Source organism: Cavia porcellus, unplaced genomic scaffold (genome assembly GCF_034190915.1).
Source record: "Cavia porcellus strain 051 isolate PalLab524CR breed Dunkin Hartley unplaced genomic scaffold, mCavPor4.1 scaffold_8, whole genome shotgun sequence".
Classification (NCBI taxonomy): domain Eukaryota; kingdom Metazoa; phylum Chordata; class Mammalia; order Rodentia; family Caviidae; genus Cavia; species Cavia porcellus.
The window spans coordinates 30858571-30886438 of record NW_026947491.1 but is presented as its reverse complement, the minus strand read 5'-3'; the positions used below and the strand labels follow the sequence as shown (position 1 = coordinate 30886438).

At 33.8% G+C, this 27868-nt stretch overlaps 1 protein-coding gene across 11 annotated transcripts in view; it reads left to right on the top strand.

Moving 5' to 3' along the window:
• The window catches only part of Kif21a (kinesin family member 21A), a 145577-nt gene that overhangs the window by 82751 nt on the left and 34958 nt on the right, over positions 1 to 27868 (top strand). For 6 of the 11 annotated variants that reach the window (XM_063254546.1, XM_063254545.1, XM_063254550.1 and 3 more), the window contains exons 4-17: positions 940 to 1089; positions 1891 to 2025; positions 2533 to 2700; positions 4520 to 4635; positions 6953 to 7148; positions 7556 to 7745; positions 8095 to 8158; positions 12735 to 12938; positions 21916 to 22006; positions 22409 to 22523; positions 22922 to 23110; positions 23552 to 23751; positions 24777 to 24884; positions 27782 to 27850. In XM_063254546.1, the coding sequence (XP_063110616.1) occupies positions 940 to 1089; positions 1891 to 2025; positions 2533 to 2700; positions 4520 to 4635; positions 6953 to 7148; positions 7556 to 7745; positions 8095 to 8158; positions 12735 to 12938; positions 21916 to 22006; positions 22409 to 22523; positions 22922 to 23110; positions 23552 to 23751; positions 24777 to 24884; positions 27782 to 27850 (1995 nt within the window). Of the gene's footprint in view, positions 1 to 939; positions 1090 to 1890; positions 2026 to 2532; positions 2701 to 4519; positions 4636 to 6952; positions 7149 to 7555; positions 7746 to 8094; positions 8159 to 12734; positions 12939 to 17861; positions 17901 to 21915; positions 22007 to 22408; positions 22524 to 22921; positions 23111 to 23551; positions 23752 to 24776; positions 24885 to 27781; positions 27851 to 27868 lie in introns of all 11 variants that reach the window. The other 5 variants (XM_063254542.1, XM_063254549.1, XM_063254547.1 and 2 more) reach the window with 1 other exon arrangement.

Here is a 27868-nt window from a genome sequence, read left to right as displayed (position 1 = left end):
CAATTTAAGACTGTGTGATCTGGTGAAAAAATCATGATAGCGTGAAGACGATAGTAGTTAGGTTGTCTGGGGCATTATAATTGTGAGTGCTTGGCCCAAGGAGTGTTCTCATCGAGATCATGTGTCCCAGAAGGTAATCATTTGGGTTATTGAAATATTTTACTTAGCATTACCTAGCACAAAATAAAACACAACTTAATATCATGTACCTTACTGTTGGTTTAAGAAGACATCTTCCCTTCCCTTTACTTTTGATTATCAACAAAAGTTGATAATCTGTGTGTTTCTATCAAAAGTGATGGTTAAAAAAGAGTGTTCTTCCTTCTTCCCTTCACCCTCCACAATGCTCGGTGCTGTGACTTTTCCACATAATCATAGAAAAATAGCCATCTGTTTTTTCTTCTAAACAAGAAGCTAACAGTAATGGTAATAAACAAGATAGAGCTCCTTGTTAGCCATTGTTGGTACAGAAACACTAACATCATTGCTGACTTACAAAAATGCTAAGTATTAATTTTTAGACACATAAAAGAGTTATGGGGCAAAAAGAAATACATTAGCAGTTTAAGTAGCAAAATGTCTTAAATCTCTTAAGGATTCCTCTAATTAAAATCTTTAAACTTAGGCTTTGTCAACTTTTAATACGTATTTAAGTTTGCTTGTGTTTTTATTTTTTAATCTCTTGCAAAGGATTAATCATTTTATCTAGTCCTCAACTCATTCATTGTAACAGTGTCATATCTCTTTCTTATTCTCATAAATGTGCTTTTACTTATATTTATAACAACTGCCTCACTTACATTTGTGTTATTTTGAAGAAATGGGCATCATTTTGAAAACCTTTTAAAATATATATGAGGGATGACATTATACAATGTGTTATGAAACTCTTAAGGCTATTTCTACCCAAATTAAACATCTGATATTTCATTTTGATAGCTCTATAATGAAGAGGTTCTTGACTTATTTGACACTACACGTGATATTGATGCAAAAAATAAAAAATCAAATATAAGAATTCATGAAGATTCAACTGGAGGAATTTATACTGTGGGAGTCACAACACGCACTGTGAATACAGAATCTGAGGTGATGTTTATGTTGCAGTTAAAATATATAGCATAGTTAGTTTTATTTAGTCCACCTTACTGGTAGGTTCAGATCAAGATAAGATTATTCTGAAGTTTAACAAAACTAAGTCATCTTCTTTCCTCATATTTTTTATAAATAGGACAGTATGAATGTCAGGGTTATGATAAGAGCAAGCATCAAAAGAATCTAAGGCAGTGTAGACATAGTTTTCTTTCACAGATAAAGAAGGTTAAGCAGTTGATGATAAAGAATGATATGTAGGGGCTGGGGATGTAGCTCAGTGGCATAAACACTTGCCTGGCAAGTGCAAGGTCCTGAGTTTAATTCCTGGTACAAAAAACAAAACAAAACAAAATAAAAAACCCAAATAAAAAAAACAATGATATGGACCTTTTGCTATTACATATCTAGAATGGTATCTTGGTTCTTGAAGGAAAGTATTAAGTAAAATTGAAAAAATATTCAACAGAAGATATAGAAGTACCTGACCAATTCAAGTTACTGCTCAGTTTGTACCAAAGTAATCTCCTGTAACAGTTTGGGAATGAATGCTGCAAGTGTCAGCAAATAGCAAACTATGTCATCTCAGAGTTTTTCCTACTTAAAAAATAATGTACTATTCTACTGAGAAATCCAGCTCCAAAAGTTCCTGTAACTAATATGAAAATCTGCATCTGTTACAAATCCTAGAATGGAGGGTTTCAGTGTTGGTTCAGACATGGGGTTGGTGGGCGTGTGGGTTGGTTGATGTCTTGTTTATGCATTACTCAGTTAAGTCCTTCCTCTCCCTCTTTCCAGATGATGCAGTGTCTAAAGTTGGGTGCTTTATCTCGCACCACTGCCAGTACCCAGATGAATGTTCAGAGCTCTCGTTCACATGCCATTTTTACGATTCATGTGTGTCAGACTCGAGTGTGCCCCCAAGTAGAGGCCGTGAGTTATCAGTTTTCATTTCTCAAACTTTCAGTTTTTATCTCCCTAAAATCACATCAATCCTGGGAGCACAGCTGACCCAAATTCTATTTGTTTAATCATTACTTTTCCTACTTGCTTCTTCTGATCTTATTTGTTGAAGCTGGTCAACCATATTACAGTTTGAAGTTAATAAGTGAATATACATGTCTGCAGCATCCAGGCAGCACATTGTGGTGCTGGTGGGGTCACCTAAGACCCTTTGCTCTGGAGGACTGTGTGCTACCTGTGGTTCCCTTCATCAGCATTAGCAAAGCCCCAGTTGGTAACAGTTGGATTCCTACTTCCAGCTTCTTTCTGACATTGTTTTTAATTTCCAGCTTACAGTTTTGCATATGTATTTATTTGGCTGAATGCTTATTTTTTTGCCTGTGCTTACATATGCACATGGGTTGAGAGCAAGGATGGGTTAGAGAATATTTAGTATCACACTAATAAAATATTTTCCCTCTTTTTCCCTACTTGCAGGACAATCTGACTGATAATAAGATGATTTCTGAATCACCACAAATGAATGAATTTGAAACCCTGACTGCAAAGTTTCATTTTGTTGATCTGGCAGGATCAGAAAGACTGAAACGAACTGGAGCTACAGGAGAGAGGGCAAAAGAAGGCATTTCCATCAACTGTGGGCTTGTAAGGCTAAAACTGTGTGCCAGGAATACATCAGGGCTTGTCTGTTCTCTTTTTCTCTGTTATAAGGCATAGCACACTTCAAGGAGGTCCTTCATGTACTGAACTGAGAAGAAAAAATTGCTGTAAACTTGATTAGTAATTCAGTGAATAGGTGACCTCATAGTGTGGGATTTTTTTTATCACTGAGTTTCTTTATGTGTAGTTGAATTAAATTTTATGAAATCTGCAGCATAGATAGATAGGATTTAGATTACACATAGAATCTCTGGATGCAGTAGGTTACATATATAACCTTCATATTGAGAAATTATTTTAGAATTTATTTCCACATTTAAACACATGCAAGGTCAACATTTATTAAGTATTTCATGGGGTAAGAAAGTAGCAATTTTTAAAAACATTTTATTGACTTTGGTAATTGTAATAAAATGTACTCAGTGATTATATTTTTATTTTAATTAATTAATTTTTTGAGACAGTCTTGCTGTGTAGTTAGGTGGCCTTGAATTCATTATGTATCCCAGGCTGTCCTTGAACTTCCAGCAGTCCTCTTACCTCACTCTCCTGAGGGGTAGGATTCCAGACATGTGCCCCTACGCCCAGCATGATTATTTTTTTAAAATGAGAAATTTTATAGGGCGTATTAGAAATTAATAGCCTGCCACCTAGTGGTGTTTTGATTGGAAAACACCTGATGATTGAGTTAACAAAGGTTTTTTTGTTATATGGGAGAAAATGTTTTAGAGTAAATTTTTTCATACTAAATCTTTTTTCCTGTCTTTATTTTAAAATTGGACATTTGTTCCCACATAGAAGTACTCCATGCCTACATTCTTTGACTCTAACAACATCAGCTTGTGTGCCTTTTGTCTTGCTTTCCTCCCATCTGTAGCTAGGGCTTCAAACCTATGGTTATTTTAAATCCTTGCCCTGTATTTGCTTTTGTATCATTGTGAACTTTAGAGGATAAAGTATTATCAGCTGAGGCTGACTTAGAGAGTCATGGCTTCCCAATAACAGTACCCACTCCGATGCTCCTGCCAGGTTCAAGTGCTGTAGAAAAGAGTATAACCTGGATCCTGGATTTTGGGTATAGTTTTGAATTCTTAAAAGACAAAATCATGGCAGTATTTACATTTGTGCTATTAGGAAAAGACAAAAGCCATTGCTTTGCTTTCCTATTTAGGTTGTGGTTGTAGTGGAGGCTCCTGTATTAGAGTTTTAGTGTGGCCAGTGTGTAGACTGTGGTTTCTTTGTAAAAGGACCATGACACAGTGTGATCCTAGTGCTACCAATGGCATCTTAACCACACAGTTACAGATGTTTGTGTTCCTGACAGCTAGCATTAAAGAGAGGTTTCAGAAAAAGTAAGGGTGCAAAAAGCAATGACTATAAGGTTTTGCTATTTGACTTAACTTTTTTTAAAAAATGAATGCTTAGCACATCACTTCATTGTAATTCTGAGGAAAGTTGTATTTGTACTAGAAATCCGTGGTTCAGACAAATCTTACTGATACATAAGGTGCCCAATAATGGGCATAATCATATACTACAGACATGCACTAATTTAAAAAAAAAGATGTTGTTAGTGTACACACACATGCACATTTGTACTGGTACAGAGTACTCAATTTTGGACAATACCAGTTATTAGTAGTTAATATAGAAACTTTGAAATTTACTTTATCTGCACTTGAAAATACAAATGTAAAACAAACCCAAATGCAGATGTTCCCAGTTTTGTGGTGTCTCCATTTTATTTTCTGTGGTCTGTCTTTATTTAAGTGTGTGCTGTAATTGTGTGGTCTCTTTCTCTTAGTTGGCACTTGGAAATGTGATAAGTGCGTTAGGAGACAAGAGCAAGAGAGCCACTCATGTGCCCTACAGAGATTCCAAGCTGACAAGACTGCTGCAGGATTCCCTGGGGGGTAATAGGTATGTAACCTAACTGGCTTTTACCTATTTATAATGCCAAGTAAAATGTTACAAATTTATACCAAAACTTCTGGGAAACACAGAAAGAGATAGCTCAGGAATAAAAATCAATTATATTTCTATGACCTAACTGTAGCTTCTGCTAACATTGTCTTATATTTTCTTTCAAATGAATGATGTAAATTAATATACAAGATATATGCTATATACTTAAGTTATATAATTTTCTTTAAAACAAAATTGAAGTAATTATGTGGATATTTATTTGTTTTTTTATTTTGGTTACTGGGAATTAAATTCAGGCCCTCAAGCTTGTCAGGCACATGCCATATTATGAGCTGTAACCCTATCCATTGTGTGAACTTTTAAAATAGTTTTTCTTTGAGCTTTTCATAAACAAAATCAATTTTGAAATTTACACCTTTTGGATTTTGTTTTCCCTGTATAGTAATTTTGACCAGTCCTCTCATTCCTGACTTTCATTATTCTTATTAAGTTTTTGATCTTAGTGCTTCTCAAAACATTTGTGAAGAGTTAGTTCCTTTCCTCCACAGTTTGGGCTGGGTTAATTTTATGCATGATTATATTGAATTTGTTCCATTTGTGACTCACTGTGTGAGTGTGAAAATACTGTCTGTATTCAGTAGATGAGTTCATTGATTACAGGAAATTCAAATGTGAAAGTCTCTAAACTTGTGACTCTCGATTTCCGTACTTTTTGTAGAGCAGAGATATATAATTTGTAGAATGGCACTGAACTGGGGGTCACACTTCAAATTACCCTGTTCTTTATTCAGTAAATCATTTCTCTTGCTTGATTATTTTATTTTCTTCATCAAAAGAGGGAGCTGAGAAAGGCATGAATTATCTCCACTTGCTGATTGCTGATGAATATTATGTACCCATGAAGTATAACACAATTGTTAATGACCTAATATGGTCTAAATAGTGTTACATATTCATAGGTACATTGATGAATATACTTGATGATTCCTCTCCTCTAAAGATTTAGTCTAAAGACTGGGGTCTAATATCACACTGAATTTTAAAAAAGAGATGCACAAAGGTTATGAGGAGACAGAAGAAAAAGCTACAACTAACTGGGAGGTTGAATTCTCAGACTAGATAGTAATTTAGTTGAGTGTTAAATGACAGTACTCACAGAGTAAGAATAAGGAGGCACAACAGTTGTTAAAGATAGGCGTTTTGGGGGATACTGGTAAAAGGGCCACTGTTAGCACCATGTTGGGGTTACGGGAGGAAAACGAGATGAAGGAGGTGCTACTTAGCTACAGATTAGGATTACTAAGCTTGCATTTTCTTCTCATGTGAGGGAACTAGGTCTTTAATTGCAGTTTCTATACTTTGTATAGTCAGATTTTGAGTGTAGAATTTCCTTGCGTTTTATGGACAGACATAATAGCTGGGGCATACTAAGCATGTTACTATCCTAGTTTTTTTTTTTTTTTTGGTAAAGCAGTTTGTCATGACCATAAAGCTTTGTTTCTAAAGTAATACTCCCCCCTCCCCCCGCCCCATGTAATCTAGTCAGGCATTCTGGAACTTTGATCATTCAGTCACAAATTTTTTTATTCTTTGAAACATAAGGATAAAGTATTCTATGATCTTTTTGTTTGAGTTTGATTGACTTTTATGTAATCTTCGCTGTTTTACAAGTCAATTTTGGCAGTGGTTAAATGAAGAAATTTTTAAAATGTGAAATAAGTAAACAGGTTCATCATTTTTGATTTTCAACTTACGTTTATCATTACATTAATTTAAATATTGTACCATTTCAAAAATTTTTTTGTAAAGAAATGGGAAACAATGTATGCATTTGTACTTTTTCAAGCTACTGTGACTCAATAAAAGATAATATAAATTAATCTTCCACAGTATTATCTCACTTTTTTTTCCTTAGAGATTAAAGCAGTCTTAAAAGCATGGGAACTTTTAAACTGGCCTTTATTTTTCTTATTTATTTGTTTATGAATTTAGGTAATGGAGATTGAACTCAGACCTTGCACTTGCCAGGCGGGGGCTTGTGCCCCTGAGCTAAATCCTTGACCCTTTTTTTTGTTTTAACTTGCTTTGATTTTTAAGTTAATAGCACTAGTCTTCTGGTATCTTAAAGAGCAGAGATTATTCAAATGGCAGTCATTTTATTTTGTTTTATTTGGTACTGGGGCTTAAACTCATGCCAGGCAGGTGCTTATGCCACTGAGCTAAATCTCCAGCCCAATGGCAGGCATTTTAAGGTAATTATTTCAGTTTTTTATTTGCTTTTATCTGTAAACCTGTTATTTGTAACTTTCAGCCAAACAATCATGATAGCATGTGTCAGCCCATCAGACAGAGATTTTATGGAAACATTAAACACTCTGAAATATGCCAATCGAGCAAGAAATATTAAGAACAAAGTGATGGTCAATCAGGACAGAGCAAGCCAGCAAATCAATGCCCTCCGCAGTGAGATCACACGACTTCAGATGGAACTTATGGAGTACAAAACAGTAAGCAGATGGGGCTGACTTTGCATTTTGTGATGTACCTAAAGGTCTTGTATTGTAAACACTATGCCATCATTTTGTGATGGCTTGTTCATATATGTCTCTGGAATCTCTTGGTTGTTGTAATAGTGGAGCTGTTTTTGAGTAAGAACTCTAATCTTCCTTGCTGGTAGTGTAAATGATGTTCAGTCTAACCTAGTCTACCGTTGTTCAAAAGACGTCTTAATCAGTCATCTTTTAATAGACTAATGCATCATGGAGGGTTGTACCAGAGGAAAACGATCTTTTGCCGCAGTGCTCATAAGACAAAGGAGCTATTGGTTGCAGAGTTGGATAGTCCTGGAGTATCTTCATGCACAACTCTGTATTTAAGATTCTTCCACCAATAAGGAAATATTTTCCTTTTCTAGGGTAAAAGAATAATTGATGAGGAGGGTGTAGAAAGCATTAATGACATGTTTCATGAGAATGCTATGCTTCAGACTGAAAATAATAACCTGCGTGTTAGAATCAAAGCCATGCAAGAGACAGTTGATGCATTGAGGACCAGAATCACACAGCTTGTCAGTGATCAAGCCAACCAAGTTCTCGCCAGAGCAGGTACATTCACAGAGTGGGCTGAGTGAGGGATTAACTTGTGGAGGGCAGGGATTGTTCATTAATTACATAGAAGAATTGAAGTAGTCATGCCAAACTGTGTATACGCAATCTGTGATTTTTAAGTACTTAAAAAAAGTTAAGTGCTTCATTTTAAAGATTAAAAAATTCTTATGTAAACAGAATGTACCCTTCATATTGTATTATCTTACTGTCTGCTAAGTTAAAGATAGATAGTTATATGTAAAATTATATTTTGAAGAAATATTATTTTGTTTTTGAACTTTTTGAAACCTGTTTTGTTGCTGTTTTCCTTCAAAGGGGATTATTAATTTCCTTTTTTTTCTTTTAGGTGAAGGCAATGAAGAGATCAGTAATATGGTTCATAGTTATATCAAAGAGATTGAAGATCTCAGGTATCATGTTTTTTTGGGTATTATTTTTCTGAAATACATTAATGCACACGTTTTGGCTTTTGCAACGTTGTAGTATTTCTCTTTGTTGAGCTTATTGTTCAGTAGCTCTTCCTAATGAAATTCCAGATCTTTAGTCTTACTAATTTTACTTTTTTCCCCCATGATATCAATTCCAAACCCTTCTCCTTCTAATTTATTTTCTTGTCTTATTTAGCTGTTATTATTGTTGCATCCCTTGTTAAGTTCTTATCTACGGTGACAGATCAGACAAGAATCATTAATGTTGATGACATTATATTTGGTGCTTCACTTGCCTATCATTTAGGAGTGCAGCATCATCTGTAAGTCCTTGCCATGGTTTTGAATCTCCTGTTACAATAGCTTCCTTCTACACTACTCAGCTATGCTTGTCAGTGGTCATTGCTTCCCTACAGTTTTTTTTTTTTTTTTTTTTTTTTTGCACCTAGAATCAAACGTGGACTCTCACACTGGCCAGGCAGGCACTGTGCTACTGAGCCATACCTCTAGCCCTCCTTACAGTTTTTTTTTTTTTTTTTGCCTCTCTAGCATGTCCATTTGTATTTCATGCAGCTTGCCACAAATGCCCACTGTATGCCAATGTCCTGTCATGGATTAGGAGCAAGTGTCACATTAATGAAGAGTCTAAGTCAGGCTCTACACATAAACAGTCACATCATAAATGCAGTGACAAAATGTAGTAAAAGTAGCAGGTCATTCCTGATGTAGAAATGTGCAGACCCCAGAAGTCAGATTTGGGGGAGGGAGGGAGGGAGCAGAGGCTCTGTATTCAGGCAAATAAAGTCAGGAATATTAATCATCTCTATAAGATCTTTTGATTCCATGGTTTACCCTAAAGGTTGAACAATGGCATTTTGGTTAATATCATAGTAGAGAAAATTATTTAAATAGGCAGAACTGTGTGTGTGTGTGTGTGTGTGTGTGTGTGTGTGTGTGTGTAACTTTTCATCTTTACTGTTTGGCAGAGGCCCAGAAATGCTCTTCCCTGTCTACTGCTCACCCTCACTTTGTATACTTCATCTTTAACATTCTTGGACACACAACTGATATTTATTTATTTTTTTCTTTCTTTCCTGAAGTTCCTCTTCCATTCATAAGTTGCATCTCTTTATCTTTCGGCACTGGTCTGTTGTGAGATTGATTGCATTCTGTGGTTCATGTGGCCTATTTTCCTATTCCCTGCCCTGTTATTCTGGATTGTACCTAGGCTTGATTGCGTTATGGGACAGATGGTATGACTAATGTCACTGTTTCCTAGAAACTGCCTGAGCCAGTTCTACTCCTGCTAGTGGCTAATGCAACATCTGATAACTTCATTCTTTAAGGTTTTGAATTAAGACCATTCCTTAAGCCATTAGAGAACTGAGATTGACTCATAGGTTCTGAGTTCAGTCACTGATCAAATGTTTCCTAGTGCCCAACTTTGATTGTTCTTTAATGTGATGTGCCCCACACCTAGGGAGTAGTCTTCTAGAATCTCAATATTATAATTTACAGTGAAAAAATAATTTATATATGCAATACATGTAAGAAAACTGTATTCAGAGCGGATTACTTGTTTGAAATTTAAGCATTAAAGTATTTGACATTGACCAAGTTACCTAATATCCCCATGCTTTGGTTTATTCACCTGTAAGAATGAGGTAATTTGTACTTGTCTTGGAGTTATTATTTGGTTTATATGAAAGAATAGGATAGAAATTTCTGAAATGGAAAGGTTCTGTAAAGATCTAATGCACCATTATTTGGATCCAGGTTCTCATAGTCTATTGCAGCCTACAAAATCTTGCTTTAGTCTATACTTCTGACAACACTTGGTCTCAGGGAAATGTTATTTTTAGCTCCTTAAATGTAATGCACATCTATAGTGATCTTTTGCCACTTGAAAATACTTAAAATACTTATGTTTTGTGTTTTATTCTAACTGTAAAGTAATAGTGGTTATCTTTAAATAAATTTTCATGTCACAGCATTTGTGAAAAAAATCACTATAATTAATAATCATGGTTCTGCAATGTTAAAATTTTAATACAAGTTTTTAAGCATACAAAAATATAAAAAGAAAATTAAAATCACTTATATTCCCACCATTCCAATAACTAGTGTTACCATTTTGGTATAGCTCTTTAATCATTTTGTTTGTTTGTTTGAGATTTGATCTCACTGTATAGTTCAGGCTGACCTTGAACTTACTGAGTAGCCTTGTCTGGCTTCATATTCAGGTGATCTACCTGCCTTAGCCTCCTGAGTGCTGGGATTATCATGCCTGATGTCAATAGTTTTTGTATATATACTTTAACAAAATTAAGACCAGAATGTTTATGCTGTTTTGCTGTCTTTTCTTTGGAGTATGATAGCATATCTGGAGCATTTTTCAATGTTTTAAAATATTTTTCTGAAATGATTTTTGCAAGGGTCCCTATCACACTATCTTGTGATTATAATTTATTAATATTCTATGCTACATTATTATATTATTTCTAATTTTTGGATAAAATAGTTGTCATTTGTTAAAAGTAGTATCAGTTAGGCAGGTTTTACATTCATTACATCATTGATTCTCAGCAGTCATAGGAAAAAGATTTATTTTCACCTCCATTTTATAAAGGGAAGAGTGGAGAATGATGGTCCAAGATTCAGTGAGGGGTAAGTCCTCAGGCCACCTCTTCCCAGGGAAGTCTGTGTGCTTCCTCTTGTATTTGGCTGCTTCGTCACCTGTTAAGTCAAATATGGGCAGCAGCAAGTGAGTGTGTATGTGAGCAGGAAGAGAGAAGGCAAAGTACAGGAGGAAAGAGAGAGATGTTCTTTCCGCAGTCTATGCCGAACGCATCTTCTGCTCCTGTGGGCCAGGTTTGTGGAGGTGATCCCTAACGTTTCCAGCATTTACCAGTACTAGGACTGAACAAACTTTGAGTATGTCCCTACCAAATACACAGTTTTAAAATAATACATACCTTCCCCAAAAAAGTACATACACAAGTTGTCATTTATTATACAGTGGTACCTTGGTTCACAAACAGTTCTTTCCGAGATTATGATCACAGAATTTGTGATCAGTGGTTCACAAACAATTCTTTCCAAGACTCTGATCACAGAATCATGGAAAAAAACTTCAGTTCAGTTAAGCTACCTAGCTATTTAACATCTTATTTTATTATATTTATTGTTTTGGTTTGGGTTCAAACTTAGGGCCTCACACATTTTGTGTTGCAGAGGAATACCTCCTAACCCTAGGTAAAAATTCAAAAATACCATACTTGTTATTTTTCCCACATGGTATCAGGTATATAATTAAACAGTTTCCTTTCAGAATGTAAGGGATATGGACTTGAAACTCTCACTAATCTATGTAATCTTTGTCTCTCACTGGTTTTAAGAGTATCATGAATAGTTTTGTAGGCAGTGAGTAGATTTTTGTCTTTTAGAGCTCAGTGGTTGCAAATAAGCTAGGATTTTCCTTTGAAATGTTTGAGTATATTTCAGAAGCGCTTAGTGCGTTGTGCTGAGACAGAGATTGACAGCATTTTTCTTTGAGCCCTGTCTTAGTCACGCTTGTGCCAAATTGCACCTGATATTCATTATGTTGAAATAGATAATTGTGTTCATAATGGTTTAAATCAAATAAGAGTGCAGGGATTGGCCTATAGTTCTCTCTTAATCCCTTTCGTCTCAGGAGTCCTGGCTCTTTTAGAATCTTATTGTATGCTTTCACATATTACTGACAGTGCATATATTATGCTCTTGTCATTATTAGAATTGCTTGGGCAGACAAAAGCATTTTTTCAATTATCAAACATGGGTTCCCGTGGAGATATCATCTTTCCCACGCCATATTCAGGAGCCAGATGTCTATCAGCCAGTTAGGGGCAGATTTGACTAACTACTGCTTTCAAAGTTTTAGAAATGTTATTATTTTGTGGTAAAAGAGGAACTAAAGCTAAGGTGACCATGCTGTTTGTAATTGGAAGTTTAATGCATTTACAAGGCAAGGACCACTGGTCCCTACTGCCCAGGATTCAAGTAATTGCCCACTGGCATCTGAAGGTAGAGAGTTCTTTTGACCACCCACGGTTGTGATTTCAGATTTATAATTACTTATTCAGGATTTCAAAATGCCCTAAACATTAATGTTGTGAGTATGTTTGTATTGAAAAACTTTACCATCGAGCAGCAATAAAATGTTTTCAGAAAAGATTTTATCATGCAAAACAACACATTTCAATTTTTCTATATTCCTCACAATATATGTAATCATTATGTACTGCAAACATGTGTCAGAGCAACAGAAAGTAGTGTGGAGGCTGCCAGGGACTGGAATAGAGGGGAAGAGAGAATTAGTGTTTATTGGGTGCAGAGTTTCAGCATGGAGAGATGAAAAATTCCCGGAGATGAATGGTAAGAATTCATCCAACAGTATGAATGCACGCAGTGTAGTGGAAGTACATACTTACAAATGATTATGGCAAGAAATTGTATGTTATGTGTATTGTACCACAATAGAACATGCTCCCTACTTAAATATATTTTTATTCTTTAGGGCAAAATTATTAGAAAGTGAAGCAGTGAATGAGAACCTTCGAAAAAACTTGACAAGGGCCACATCAAGGTCACCATATTTCAGTGGATCCTCAGCTTTTTCTCCCAGTATACTTTCTTCTGACAAAGAAACAATTGAAATCATAGATCTAGCTAAGAAAGACTTAGAGAAGCTGAAAAGGAAAGAAAAGAAGAAGAAAAAAAGGTAATATAAAATTACTAAAAGGTAGTATAAAGTTACTTGAATTGCTGTTTTTTTCAGGGTATTTTAATTTGCGGTTACGATGAGTATACATAGTTTCCTAAATATGTTAACATATGAAATAAATGATTTAAATTAGCTGACAGTTATAACCATACATTTGAATGAATTATATTTCTAATGTATAAGAAAAATAACTTTAGCTATAAAATAGGGAATAACTTTTATTCAGAACATGACAAGGCAAACTTACTATTAGCTATTATTTTATGATTCCTCCAAATAGCTGCTTTTGCATCCCATTCATCTTGCTTTGTGCAAAGCCTGCTGCACCATTACAGCTCAGTGTTTTCATTTTTGCACTTTCTAATGCAATTAAGTAGTCTCATGGATATTCTAATTCCTATCTTGATTAGTTTAACTAAAGGCTAAACTAATCCATCAGAATGTCATTTGGTCTTGTGAGGATTTTCTATGGAGCTTCTAATTTCACTGTGTGGAAGTTATTCATGCTTATTTTAGGCTTTCTGAATTTTCCAGCAGGGAGTTACTTAGCTTTCCACCACCGTTTCTAGGCTTTGTCTTCTTTGCATCATGATAGTATCTTTCTCTAAAATAAACTGGGTGCAAAGAAGAGAAAGAACATGAAAATTTAACCACTTGTGGTTAAATACTCATGAATTCTTTATATGTTCACACATTGATTCTATAAATGCAGTCAAATTATTGGCTGAGAATATATTTTTTAGCATATCAGATTGAGCATTTTTGGCTAAATATTCAGAAAGGAAGCAAAGCCATCTTATTTACTGAGAGATGCTACCTTTTTCTTTTAAGTGAAACTTAAAGATGTTGGTTTAATCATTTGTTGAGCATGAATAGTGAAAAATAAATAGGGATTATATTTTTGATATTTTTATAATGATGATTGGTACCCAATGTTAATATTTTAGATTTATTTTGTTTTCATAATAATGCTTGGTAATAATGCACTTTTGACTTACAAACTGTTCTACTGGAAGCATAGTTTATTATTAATATTTTTTGTTATAATAGGATTCCCATTACTTTACTTAATTCCCATTATTTACTTAAAATTTAAGTAAAATATCATTTATTTCAAATTGCAAATTGAAATTTTATAGTCCAGTACCATAGATGTAATAAGTTGTTATGACAAAGATGATAGACATAAATATACTCTTAAGAGACAAGTGGGTTTAACTATAAAAATTTAATTAAAAATAAGTTATTTCCTAAGAAATCAGATATAATTGAAGATAAAGTGTGTTTGAGCAAAAACAAACAATCCTTTCAAAACAAAAAACAAACAAAAGAGCTCCAGAAATTGAAACTAGGTAAGAAGTGAAAGCTTACAGTGAGGAAGACAAATTAATATTTCTTGGCTGGGAATGGGAGTCCTTGCCTGTAATTCTAGCACTCTGAGAGCCTGAGGTAGGAGAGTTGAGCCCAGCTTGGGTAACTTGGAACTGAGTGAGATCCTGTCTCAGAATAAAAAACAAAAAAGGGCTGAGAATGTGACTCACTGCGAAGATTCAGGATTTTCTCAAACACTTCTATAGAGTGCTTTAGAAAAACTATTTTGTAAAGTATTTTCACTTGCATGCTCCAGTGTATCTTTATAAAACTGACATCTCTATAGTTTGTAAAGCTAGAAAGTTTATTTTGTGTGCTGCAAAACACTGTGGCTATAAAAAGCTTGAGAGCTAGTTTATGAATTCATATTTCTATATATACAAATTTATAGAATATGTTGAAGTTTGTTTCCATGTTATTGGACAAACATTTGGGATTAAATATTGGAAACCTGTAGTGTTTTAAAGTCTGATAAAGACTGTATTCATCACATTTAGATCCAAATACCTTTTAGATGTGTGTAGTGTACAATAGATAAGCTCTCATTTTCGCCAAAGGGCTGAAACAGACAAACACACAATAAACCAGGAATTTCAGACGTGCCTATAATGACTGTAGCTTCGCTGAAGGTAGTGATTGGTCTTCTTAAGGACCTAACTCCTGTCTAGATTTATCAATTTGAGTTCAGTTGCATTATCGACCTGATACTTATCTGAATATAATTCTGCCTCAAATTACACATACAGTTTAGTGAAACCTTAACTGTTTGACAGTTGATGTTAATTTTTCTCTAGAACGTTTTATATAATGTCTAGTTCACATACATGAAATGATTTTTTTGCCCACTTTCTATTGTGGTGAAAGCAATTCAGAAAGGAGCAGCCAAAAGTGAAAAAGGAAAACTATTCTTTGGGTGATGGCAGTATCTGGGGAAAAATGTATATTCTGCTTTCCCATTGCTTCCTGCTGATCCGTCCCCTGGGCTACCTTGTTTACCTGTCCCTTGTGCAGCCTTACTTCCGTTTCAAAATGGCTTTCTTTCCTTCCCTCCTGTCCCGGAACTCAAACTCATCAGCAAAGCTCTCCCACTAAAGTTCTTCTCAGTGGAAATGACTGATAACAAAGCACACCCTTTAAGGGGATCTTTGTGTTTTTGAAAGTAATAACATTGATCCAAACAGTGAAATTGCAGGCAATGTGATTAATTTTAAACAATCAAGCAAAATAGGGAGGGTTCTCCTTTCCCCCACCCCTTGCTATTTCCTAAAATCTAGCTGAGTTTGGTCTTTTGGTTAGGCTCTTCTGAACTATCCTGCCCCTTACAGGTGCATGTCTTTTATAAGGCATATGTCTTTTAATTAATTTGTCTTGTGTTGCCATTTTTAATTTTAGTAACTTTAGAGCCTCTGACATTGTGGGAGTTGGTAGGGAGAATGATAGCAGATCATTTTTAGGTCATTTGTGATCAAGAAGCATGTACAAATCCTGTTTACATTAAAGCTTTACCTTCTTCACCTCAGTCTCATCAGAGCAGTAACATATAGTTAACACATGGGACTTTAAAGTTTGTGTCTCTACCTTACATGTCTATTTTCTGTTGAGCTATAAAATAGCAGCAAGGTTCTAAAGAGTAAGAAAATAGGAGGGTGTCAAGTTTCATGATTGTTCTACAAACCAGATTATTGGTCTCTGAATAACTGACTAGATTTTACTGCCTATTTCTCATTAACCTAAATGTTAAAAATTCTTAGCAAGGCCCCTTCTCCCCATTGGGATGAACTAGATGAAAGAAAAAAGCAAACTTCCTTAACATATGGAGAAATATTGTTGGGTTATTAGTTTATTTTCAATTATTCTACTGTCTTTTTGAACTACTGATTGCAGTGTTTTTTAAAGAAAAAATTGGGAAGGCATTTAAAATATATCTACCATTGGCTCATGTCTGTTATAATTTTTAATATAGCTCTTCCATGTAAAGTAAATAAAAATTAATTATAACAAAAATGGAAAGTGTGGACTATTGATCAGGGAACATATCTCTTGTACCTTTTTGTTTATTATCATCAGTATAAGCTTAGATTAAATTTAAATAGTTTTACATTTTTGCATATGTGGAAGAAAAAAATTACCAGTTCTGTATTTAGTCTCATATTTTTGGATATCTAGCTTTAAATGACTTGTGATATAAAAAGCTCCACCCATTCTTCAGACTGTACTTAGTGGTATGGGTTGAAACTCTGGAAACACGCAGATTTCTTAAGTGATGGCTTTACATTCCTTTTTCTAGTCACTATCTATTCTCAGCCACTTAACCCTTATTAAATATTACTGTAGATTTTTTTTCTTCCAAAGAGTGCTAATCTCATCTTGTGATTGCAGTTGATGAATGCAGAACAATCTTTGATTAATAAATAAAAATCACATGCAAGCACACATAAAATTAAAATGAAGAAAACTGGCTTAATGAAATAATTTTAAACCTTAGTCTCATTTTTCTCATTTTAAGATACAACCACTCCAAATATAACTTTGAAATTCTAGGAGTAAGTGTGCTATATGTCTAGATTGCTATATGCTTACAGAGCCTAGCACATCTATTATTTGGTTGGTATGACAAATATTGACAACATATACAGTACATTCCATTGAGTAATGATTCCTAAGTGTGTACTGAGTGTTCTTTATGAAAATAATTGTATTTCAACATCTATGCCTACAACTTTATAGTTTTTCTTACACTTATCTCATTAAAGATAATATTACTAATGGAAAGTACTACATTGCCGTTTTTCGCTTTTGCTTTGATATGCCCCTTTGGTAGTTAGTTTCTAATAATTACCATAAGATTTTTAATCCTAATATTATGAGATTTTATTTTCAATTAAAAAATTAGTTTTCATTGATATAATAACCACATTCATTGCCTGTAATACCATGTCATATAATAGTTCAATATATAGGATTTCTTAAATTTAGATTTAATGATATTTACTTGTATATTAAAAGAAAAATAAGTTTTTAAAAGTAATATTTTAGCATGTAGTATTAGTGTTTTCATATTATGGTATAAAGGCATTACTTTGGGTAGTTCTTTTAATTATACCATGAAAAAGTTTTTTTGGTAAAGATTTCAAAGAAAGAAAATATCACTGAAAGTGGGCTTTTTTTGTAAGAGGAATTAAGAAAATGGACTAAAAAAGCAATTTTAGCCTAAAAAAGCATTTCAGACTAAAAAAGCAATGAAATCCAAACATTCTTACTACTTATCAACTTATGTGAAATGAGACTGTACATATTACTGCTGAATAATTCCAATTTACAGTTTATAGTCTTCTTACATAAAATGCTACTTTATTTCTATTTACTTTTTATTCGTACAAAATGTATTGCCTTTTTACTGTGTATTGTCCTTTAATGATATCTTTTAAAATTTGTTTTAAAGTCTTCAAGCTCATGTATCATTTTTACCTTCTTATCACTTTCGCTTTCACTGTCTGGTTTGTCCTTCATTGGCTTGGCCTTCCAATACTGTGCCTCGTGATTTTGAAGGCTACAGAAACTTGAGGAAAGCAATCGAGAAGAAAGAAGGTTGGAATATTTCCAAGGTTTTCTTATTAAAATGTCATTTAACTACCTAGTTGCCATTAACAAGTAAATGTATTATAGAATTATAGATTGCTACAGACTAGATTAGTTTTATACTCCTAGAAGTGATGGTGGTTTAAAAAAAACAACAAAGACACCAAAATTGTTTTAAAAGTACTTTTTAAGAGTAAAACCATGATTTAGTTGAATTAAAATTTAGACAATTTCATGTGACTTTAAACTATCGTAATTACTTATGATTAACTTGTTTAATGTAAAAGTGACCCAACAGAACCTCTACCATTTGATCTTAAAAATCAAGGATTCTGTATCTTTAAGCAACTTGTGAGCAGGGTAGGAATTAATGATTGAGTGAGAATTGATATGTTTATTATAGTGCATGGGTGGGCCTTTTATCTCTTCCTTATCTGTTGAAATTCTTTTCAGAAAACATTAAAATGGCAGCAAAGCAAAGGATACTGTGACCTTAATACAAATAAAATTTGCAAGGTAGTTTTAAGATTGAACTAGAAAGCAATGTTTGTTTATTAACTGTTATTTGAAGTGACCCTCAAAATCAGGAGTCTTTTTCTGTGTTTGGAGCTTGAGCAAATTTAGAATTATTTTTCTGAACTCTGTAAAATAATGAAAACTTGCATTTTATTGATTCAGAATTATGATTATCTAAGCAAAGACCAAGTAATATTTTACTTCTTAAAATTTTTCTTCATAGATTTTTTAAACAAGTCATCAGATATAGCTATATTAAGAAAATAAACTAGTTTTGAAATCGTATTTAAGTACTTTTGAAGTGTCACTTTAGAAAATCCATTTCTTATTTAAAGAACTTAGGAGTTTTTCTTTTCAGTTAAATGAATATCTCACTTAAAATACCTTAAAGCTTAAAATTTTTAATTAATTTAAAGCTTAAATTGTTTGTAATAAACATTGTATAATTGTATTCTACATATTATGTAGTATTCTAAAGTTTCAAACTTTATATTCTGTAAGTCTACAACTTTAAGATATTCTGTAATTGGAATATAGTTTTAATTGGCTGTAGGTAACACTAGAACTCACCTAGTCATTATATATTTAGGACATTATACTTATGATTAGAATGAAAGCATTATACCTTTAAAATTTCTTCTACTGTAAGAGGTCAAAGTAAGATGTATGATTAAAGTTATGTGTGGAAGACTTTTACCACCCCAGAATATTCAAATCCTTTAAAAAAAATGTATATAGTAGATAGAATTTGTTAGTAGCTGGCTGTCCAAGATAGTACTTCTCAATCCTAAGTATACCTACGTATCTCTAGGGGTTTTGATAAAAATAGATTGTGACTCAGTGGACTGAGGTGAGCCTGACCTTCTGCATATCTTAGTGATGCAGATGCTTTGGGTCTGAGATGAGCATTTTGCTTTTTTTGAGACAGGGTCTCGCTGTGCAATACAGGCTGGCCTCAAACTCATGGGATCCTTCTGCTTCAACCTCCTGAGTGTTGGGTTTAGAGGCATGGGCCACTGTGCCCAGCCTGAGATGAATTTCGAGCACACAATTTGAGAATACCAAGTTAGCTTGGAAGCAAGGATACCTTATGTTAGCTGTTATGAATGGATCAACTTTCCTAGGTCACAGTTTCTTTTTCATTTGTTGCATGAAGGAGTTAATTGCTAATATTCTTTCTAGCTGCCAAGATTCTGATTCTACCTTAGGTGCAAATTTAAATGTCTTGTGTTGCTGTTTCGATATTTTAGGTGTCAATTTGCCTCATTTTAGTGAGGAAAACTTGAATATTTGAGGATAATAATCACATGTGTCAATTTGCATTTTAGAAGCCAAAGCCTTAAAAATATTGATAAAATTAATTTAACAATGTAAAGTTATAAGGGCTAAGTTTTCAGCTTTAAAATGGCATGACAACTTACATGATTTAATATTTAGTGAAACAGTAATTGTTATGCTGGATATTGGTAACTTGAGGGGAGGAGGAGGGTGTGTTGAATGAAGTGGTCATAGGGCTACAAACCTGAGTAAAAGAATTTGGCTTAGAACTTGAAGCTATGAAGGGACCTGTGACAACAACTGAAAGCTGCAGCATTTGCATTAGGGAAGGAACACGGAAGACTTCCCTGACACATTCTCTTTGCTTAGCCCTCAGCCTGGGACCTATACCTCAGGTATCTGAGTTTGTGTTGCTGGGCTTTAAGATTAGAAAAGAGGACATTTCTTTTTAGATTTTTAGCTTGAACTGATGTCAGTGGAAAACCAACAGTGCTAGTACATTGCAGTCAATTTAAAGAGGCATTTAATACATTGTGTAAAATCGTCTCTTATTTATTACAAAGGTTCAGGATGGTTCTTAATTTTCTTGAAGTTCATTTTTCTGTAATAAAATGATTTAACAACACTTGTTACAATTTACTTGACTCTACTTAAGAACTATTGTATTAGTACTTTTTCTGGTACTTTCTTCCCATTCCAGAGATGTGCTGTTTTCCATGTGGTTTTGAAACCTTACATTGTTTTCCAACTTAACTGCTGTGTGAAACATGCAGACATGTTCAAACAGAGGTGCTTGTGTACTGTCATAGGGACTGATTTATTTAGCAGACACTGCAAAATTATTACATGCGAGCCCCAAATCCTGGGGATGTAATGCTGAACCACACAGACAGGGTCTTTGCTGTCATGATCCTTTCAGTTTAGTGGGGGAGATAGATATCAAATAGAAAAAATCACACAAACATAAATTACAACCTCTAGAAAGCACTTATAAGAGAAATGTTTATATGAATTTTGTTCCAAGTACAAAAATATATGTGACCTGAAACCCAGAGTTAAGCAGCATTAAGTAATAATAATGGGGTCTAAATGAAGTTTTTTTTATCTAGAAACTAAAAATATATCTATAGATTGGAGAAATCATTAAATATAGCAGAATAGATGAAAGATAATAGCTATTGTGAATCCAAATTGTGGTAATTTTTAAAACTCTTAAAATAGAGGAATTTTACTTGGAGAATATTACCTTTCCAAGTATTCTTGTTATTTGTAGTATTCTAAAAGTGTTATAGTAGTTCAGAAACATGGAGATTCAAGTTTATAGTCCTAGTATTGCTTAAGTTGATCAAGTGTATAAATTTGATGAACAGAAGGTCATCCCCTGTGCATTGCTGATCATGGTTGCTAAACCCCAAAAAGATTAGAATTCATTAGAGTGTGCAGAAACTTTGCTCAGCCTCTCTTCCTCGGGACCATCAGGGCTGCAGTAGTTTAACTGTGATCTGCCACCAGCCCGTGCGTGGTTATGCTGTAAGCAGTGGATGATGAAAGAGAAAGTTCCAAGTGTAAGGTGAATTTTGGGCCAGTGCTGGAATTTCCAGTTAAGTCAGTGGGCAGCCTGAACTCCAGTTTCGGTATGCAGAGATCCATTCTGTGAGAACATAACAAGACATAGCTCTGCACTGTGGGGATGATTTAATAAAACTTGAGCACTCGGGTGAATGGAGCCAGTGTAGACGGGCTCACTATAGGTAGAGTTCATTTTGATTTTGAAATTTATTCTTAGGCTTATTAGGATATTAATGAAAATAAAATTTTTATAGATTTTTATTTATATGAATAAGCTTTTATGTATTCACATGAGACAATAAAAACATCAATTTTTATTTCTTTTGAATTTAAATTGCCTCATGTTATAGTCAGCTGGCTGTCCTCTGACTATTCTAAGGCTATTGGTTGCAGGTAATCAGATCATGTCTTCAGCGTATAAGCTATTCCTCAGTGTTTCTAGAAAACAAGCATTTTTCCAGTCATGTAAGTCATTGAGTTATTGGTTGAATCGTGATTTCTCTGAAGCATCAGATAGGATAGCTGGCTTAGTCAAGTGACCAATAGTTTTAGTTTGTGTCAACCATTAATTAATTAGTAGAAAAAAATTAGAGAGAAAAAGGAATAGAAGAAAACAGTTTTCTTCTATTCTTTAACAACATACCCTTATTCTCTTTTTTAGTTTGGTCAATAAAGAGGAATATGCAGACACTGACCAAGAGAAGAAAGAAGAAAAAGGTGCTCTAGAACGAGAAAGCAATGAGTTAGAAGTGGTAAGTGTGAAAGAATGAATTTGTGAATTTTAGACACAGGTTATTGGTTGCAGATAATCATAACTTACATGTAGAAACAGGAAATGTTTATCATACACAGTGTGTGCTGTTTTCTTCAGGACTTTCATTCTTGGGAAGAGTGAGCTATAAAGTACTGGCAACTCTCAGTCTGGTGCAAAAGCATTATGTGTATAAGGAGACACATACTAGGAGGTGTGAAGTGCTCTTTGAAGGAAAATTTATTATATAATGGCCTTAAAATCTTGAACTTATTTATTTTTGAATTAATGAAAAGTGAAAAAGTTTGTGCTTTTGTAGTATGTCCTCCACCAGTCTTCTGTGAAGCAGTTGTTTTGTTTTACGAACATTGTGCTTTTTCTATGGTCACAAATCACATTTCAGGAAGAGAGTCAGGAAGTGAGTGATCATGAGGATGAGGAAGAGGAGGAGGAAGATGAAGATGACATGGAAGCAGGTGAAAGCTCTGATGAGTCGGATTCTGATTCGGATGAAAAAGGTACTTGCTTTTTTGTACAAAGGCAGAAATTCATTTTGGGAAGTTACTTGAACCATTGCATTCTTAGTGTACACAGCCTTTATGGCTGCTGATCTACCTGTGCCCTCCTAGGCTCATGTGCTAAGCAGATAAGCTGCTTCACTTACTGCGGTTAGCCATAGTCATACTGGGTTTAGTTATTTCCATTCTTCCTTACTACAAATGCTATCTGTTGTTCTGTAGAAGGTGAGCACTGTCTTTTTCACCTTTTGAGAATTTGGTTTACCCAGGAAATGTCTCTCATATCTGCCAAATAAATACATAACTGTGGATGATGGATTGTATAATTTTCGCTAAAAGCTAGAATTGCAATATTTTGGCTTAGTCCAAGTATTTTTATTTTCTTCTTTTGTAAATAGCCAATTACCAAGCAGACTTAGCAAATATAACCTGTGAAATTGCAATTAAGCAAAAGCTGATTGATGAACTAGAAAACAGCCAGAAAAGATTGCAGACACTGAAAAAGCAATATGAAGAGAAGCTGATGATGCTGCAGCATAAAATTCGGGATACTCAGCTTGAAAGAGACCAGGTGCTTCAGAATTTAGGTAAGAATTATATATTTAATGCAGGTGAGATTTTGAATGACATCATCATTATAGGTTTTTATCTTCTCTTTCTTTAGGAGAAAAAATGAGAAGCCACATTAAATTTTTTTCAAGTCTGATTTTTGCTTTAAAATTATATATTTCATGTTTGTTTCATGTTAAATGTTATTTATTTTTTCATACTGATATCTGTCTAGGCTATTTGATTTCTACAAAGTGTGTTATTTTAATGTCTTGATTTATGACTGGGTCAGTTTTAAATTTAAAAAACTTGAATAATTTTCAACAAATTTTGTAGGTAATTAGGTGAAAATGATTGAATGGCCTCTGGAATTGAGGGTTTTGTGTGTCTCAGATGTACCTGTTTTTTAGTCATAAGTTATAAATCTGTGAAATAAAAATTTATGTTTTAAAAATATAGAAATATTGTTGGTTGTTTAGGCTCTGTGGAATCTTACTCAGAAGAAAAGGCAAAAAAAATTAAGTCTGAGTACGAAAAGAAACTCCAAGCCATGAACAAAGAATTGCAGCGACTTCAGGCAGCTCAGAAAGAGCACGCAAGATTGCTCAAAAATCAGTCTCAATATGAAAAGCAATTGAAGAAATTACAGCAGGATGTAATGGAAATGAAAAAAACAAAGGTATTGATTTTGTTTTTATTAAGATCTGGTGTTGTGGCTGCTTGTGTCATTTAAGATAAAAAATTATTGTGGTTCTTTCTAGATTTGATATAAAGTAACCCCATCTTACAAATGATGCACTTCCTTATAGCAAGTGGAAGTATTTTTTTGGCATAGTAATTCATCATTGAAGGCTTAACTGAAAGTTATGTGGTCAACAGGAATTTTCAGACTTAGTTGTGTTTTTCTCCTCTTAAAATTCTTCCACAAGATAAAGAAAGCACACAGTACTTCATACATGCAATTTGTACATAATAAAATAAACACTGTATCTACTGCCTAGTTTACAATATGGTAAACACATACTAAGCCTCCTGAATATGTCATTCTGATCATGTTCCTCATTCCTTAAGAAGTAACTATCTTGAATTTGTAGTTTATCCATCCCATGCATTTCTTCTTCTGACAAAGAAGAGTATACGAATCCTGATCTTTACTTGTTATTGCTGTGGGATCAGTTATTTGTAAGATCTAGCATAACAATTAATGTAGTTTCTTTAAAATAGCTAATATGGAAATGATTTAGGAAATATATTGTGTGGTTGTTAAAAGAATAGCTATAAATTGTTCGGTGCTTATCCTGTAGTAGGCCCTTTTATAGTCAACATTAGGTACACTGAATTCTGACCATAGTCCAGTGTTGTGGAAATACTAATCACTTTACAAATGAAGACATCAAAGCATAGAGAGGTGAAGTAATTTCTTTAATATCACACATCTACTGATAATAATTCTCAAAATTCCCTTCAAGGTATAGAATAACTGAACATTAAGTATGAAGAGCATAGAGCAGTAAGAAATTCGATAGATATGCCATAGAAATAGAAATGTATTAATCATGCAAAAATAACAATCACTAAATGTTACTCCACTTGTAGTCCTGTTAAATATTCAGAATTCTAAGAATCTCCATCCATACCTGTGGTTATTTAATTACTATCATGATAGAGTAATGCCAGTAAATGTACATATTTAATGCACATTAGGTTCGCCTAATGAAGCAAATGAAAGAAGAACAAGAGAAAGCTAGACTGACAGAATCTAGAAGAAACAGAGAAATCGCACAATTGAAAAAGGATCAGCGTAAGAGAGATGTGAGTAGCGTTTAACTCTTGTATAAGGTTGTTCATTGACCAAGAGTGCTTAATAAATGGAGGACATTTCTAACTTAGGTATAGGTTGAGGATATTAGGAAAACATCAATTCATAAAATGCTATTTGTTATAGTATGTAGGTTATAGTAATTTCATATAAAAGTTCATAGAAAACTGGTATTACAATAAAATCTTACTTGAGGTATATTTCATAAATGATGATAGAAATGATAAGGGATGGATGGTTTTCTCAGGGGAGGTCAGGGAACTGGTCTGAGTATTATTTAAGATATTTAAGAATTTCTGGGTGATTTTCAAGGTAATTCTTTTACTAGAGATTTTTACAGATGTTTTTGGAATAATAATCAGTGCTGTAGAATTTTTCATACCGTTTGACTTAAGAATTTTCCTTCTATGGATTCATACTTAAATCTAAAATCTATTTGTTAAGATTCATTTTTGGGTTATTTGTTTATTGTTTTTTTGAGACTGGGTCTCACTTTGCAGTGCAAGCTATCCCTGAACTCACTATGTAGGCCAGGCTGGCCTTGAACTTACGGCGATCTTCCTGCTTCTGCCTCCATGGATGCCACCATGCCCAGCTATTTAGTATTATGTGTAATTGTAAAAAACATAAAAATAAATGTTGCTTGGCAGCAGCAGTAATGTGTAAATAAATTATGATTCATTGTACTTAGTGGATTGTTATTTACTCATTAAAAAGCTCAGAAACTGGCCATGGTAGTACACTTCTATAATTTAAGCACTTTGAGAGGCTGAGGAAGAAAATTGCAGGTTCAAGCCTAGCCTGAGCAGTTTAGTGAGACTGTCTTAAAATAAAAAAAAGGGCCAGGGAATGTCTGAAGGCCCTGGGTTCAATCCCTAGTGTGGAAAAAAATGAGATTTGGAAACAGTATAGTTCTATAAAAGTGACTACAATCCAATATTAAGTGGAAAATAGTACTTCATATATATATATATATATATATATATACTTGATTAAAAGATGGAAAAAAATTGAAGGATGCATACTAGCACGCTGGCTGTAACTGTGCTAGGATTACAGATTATGCCTGATTTTTTTCTTTTCAAGTTTTTGGAAATGTGATTATTTTTAAATGAAAAAATGTATTTATATTTTTTTGTTAGATACAAGAACATTACTCCCCCACCCCAGCCCATTATTAATTACATTTCAGCCATTGTGCCTGTTTTCTTGCTCAGTTTTTTCTGTATCTTCTCTGGAAAAATATGGTCATATAATATATTTTAGAAAATGGAATAGGGAAGCCTATTTTGGGATATGATTAGAACAGTTAGATAAAGAGAGTTATAAGGTAGAAAAAATATAAATTTTGGCCAAATGACTATTTATAGCAATATTTCTTTCTTCTTTTCTCCTCTCAGAATAGCAAAATATATTTTAATTATCAGTGTAGTTGTCATATACAGTTCCCGAGCATTCTAGAGATATGTAATTCGTTTCTATTGAAAGCAAGTAGAAGCATAACATATTGCCTATTTTTTTGCTATTTTTAAAAAATTGAGATACAATTTCCATATCAAAAAGTAATTAAAGTGTATGGTTTAAGTTTTTACTGTATTTAGAATTGTGTGAAAATCACTATCTAATTCTAGAACATTTTCAGTATTCCACTTAGCAGACATTCCCCGCTGATCCTTGTTCCCTACCACCACAAATCTACTCTTTGGCCCTATGGATTTGCCTCATTTAGGCATTTCATGGGAACAGAATCCTACTACTATATGGCCTTTCACTTAACATGATATTTTCAGTGTTCACCATCTTGTAGCATGTACCAGTCCTACTTATTTTATGGCTGAATAGATACAGCACATTTTAAAGAAGTCCATTCATTAATTGATGGAAATTTGGGTATAATATTTCTACTTTTAGGCAATTTGTTTTTTTTCTTTTGGGTGACAAGAATAATTGTACTATTTCATTATTACTAATTCATATGAGATATGTGAGATCGATATTGAACAGTTAACTCCTGAGATGAAACTTTGAATCTTATCTGAGCATATGATGTCTGTATTATATTATAAAGATGAAAAACTTGCTAATCCCAAACAATGCTGGAACTCAGACTCCACTCCCACTTGTTTGTGTGCATATTTGGCGTCTTTCTAAATTGTTACTCATTATATTCATTGAATATGACACGAAGTATGATGTTTCTGTGCCATACAAAAAATGAAATAGCTTGATATTTGTACTGAATAGGAATATTTAATGTAGTAATAAATTTCAAGCTGTATATTAATTTTAGTTTTGGTAGTGCATTCAGCTAAAAAATATTTATCAACTTTGGTTCTGTGTCTGTCACTGTGGTAGATAATGTGGTTATGGCTGTAATGAAATGGAATAATTTCCTCAGTTGTCTTCTGATGAGAAAGGAATGTGTATAAACATAAAATGAATGATCCATTTGGATTTGAGAAAAAAAATACGAGGTGTTACATAATATACTTCAAATGCTAGAAGGGATGTTCATATTCAAACCTAATTCCTAAGTTTTGACAAAGATTGAGCAATTGAATAAATGATAGAACCAGAACTAGGATCCATGTTCCTTTTCAGTCCAAAATTGTTTCCTAAGTAAAAAGTTTTTGTACATAGTAAGCACTACAGTATTTTTACAGGAAGTATATGGCACAGAGGTAACTTCATTTTTTTTAGGCAGGGATGGCTGGTCACTATGTGTTTATGTTTCTTGAAATAAGAGGTATGTCTGTACTGACAGAGACAGGTGATTAACTCAGGTACTGCTGAGAACTCTTAAAGTTTCCAGGAGCGTGGGGAAATATATTAAGATGAGAAGCGCTGAATCCTTCAGTTTACTATTTCAATTTATTCATTTATCTTATAGCATCAACTTAGACTTCTGGAAGCCCAAAAAAGAAACCAAGAAGTGATTCTTCGTCGCAAAACTGAAGAGGTACAGTAAGCAGGTTGA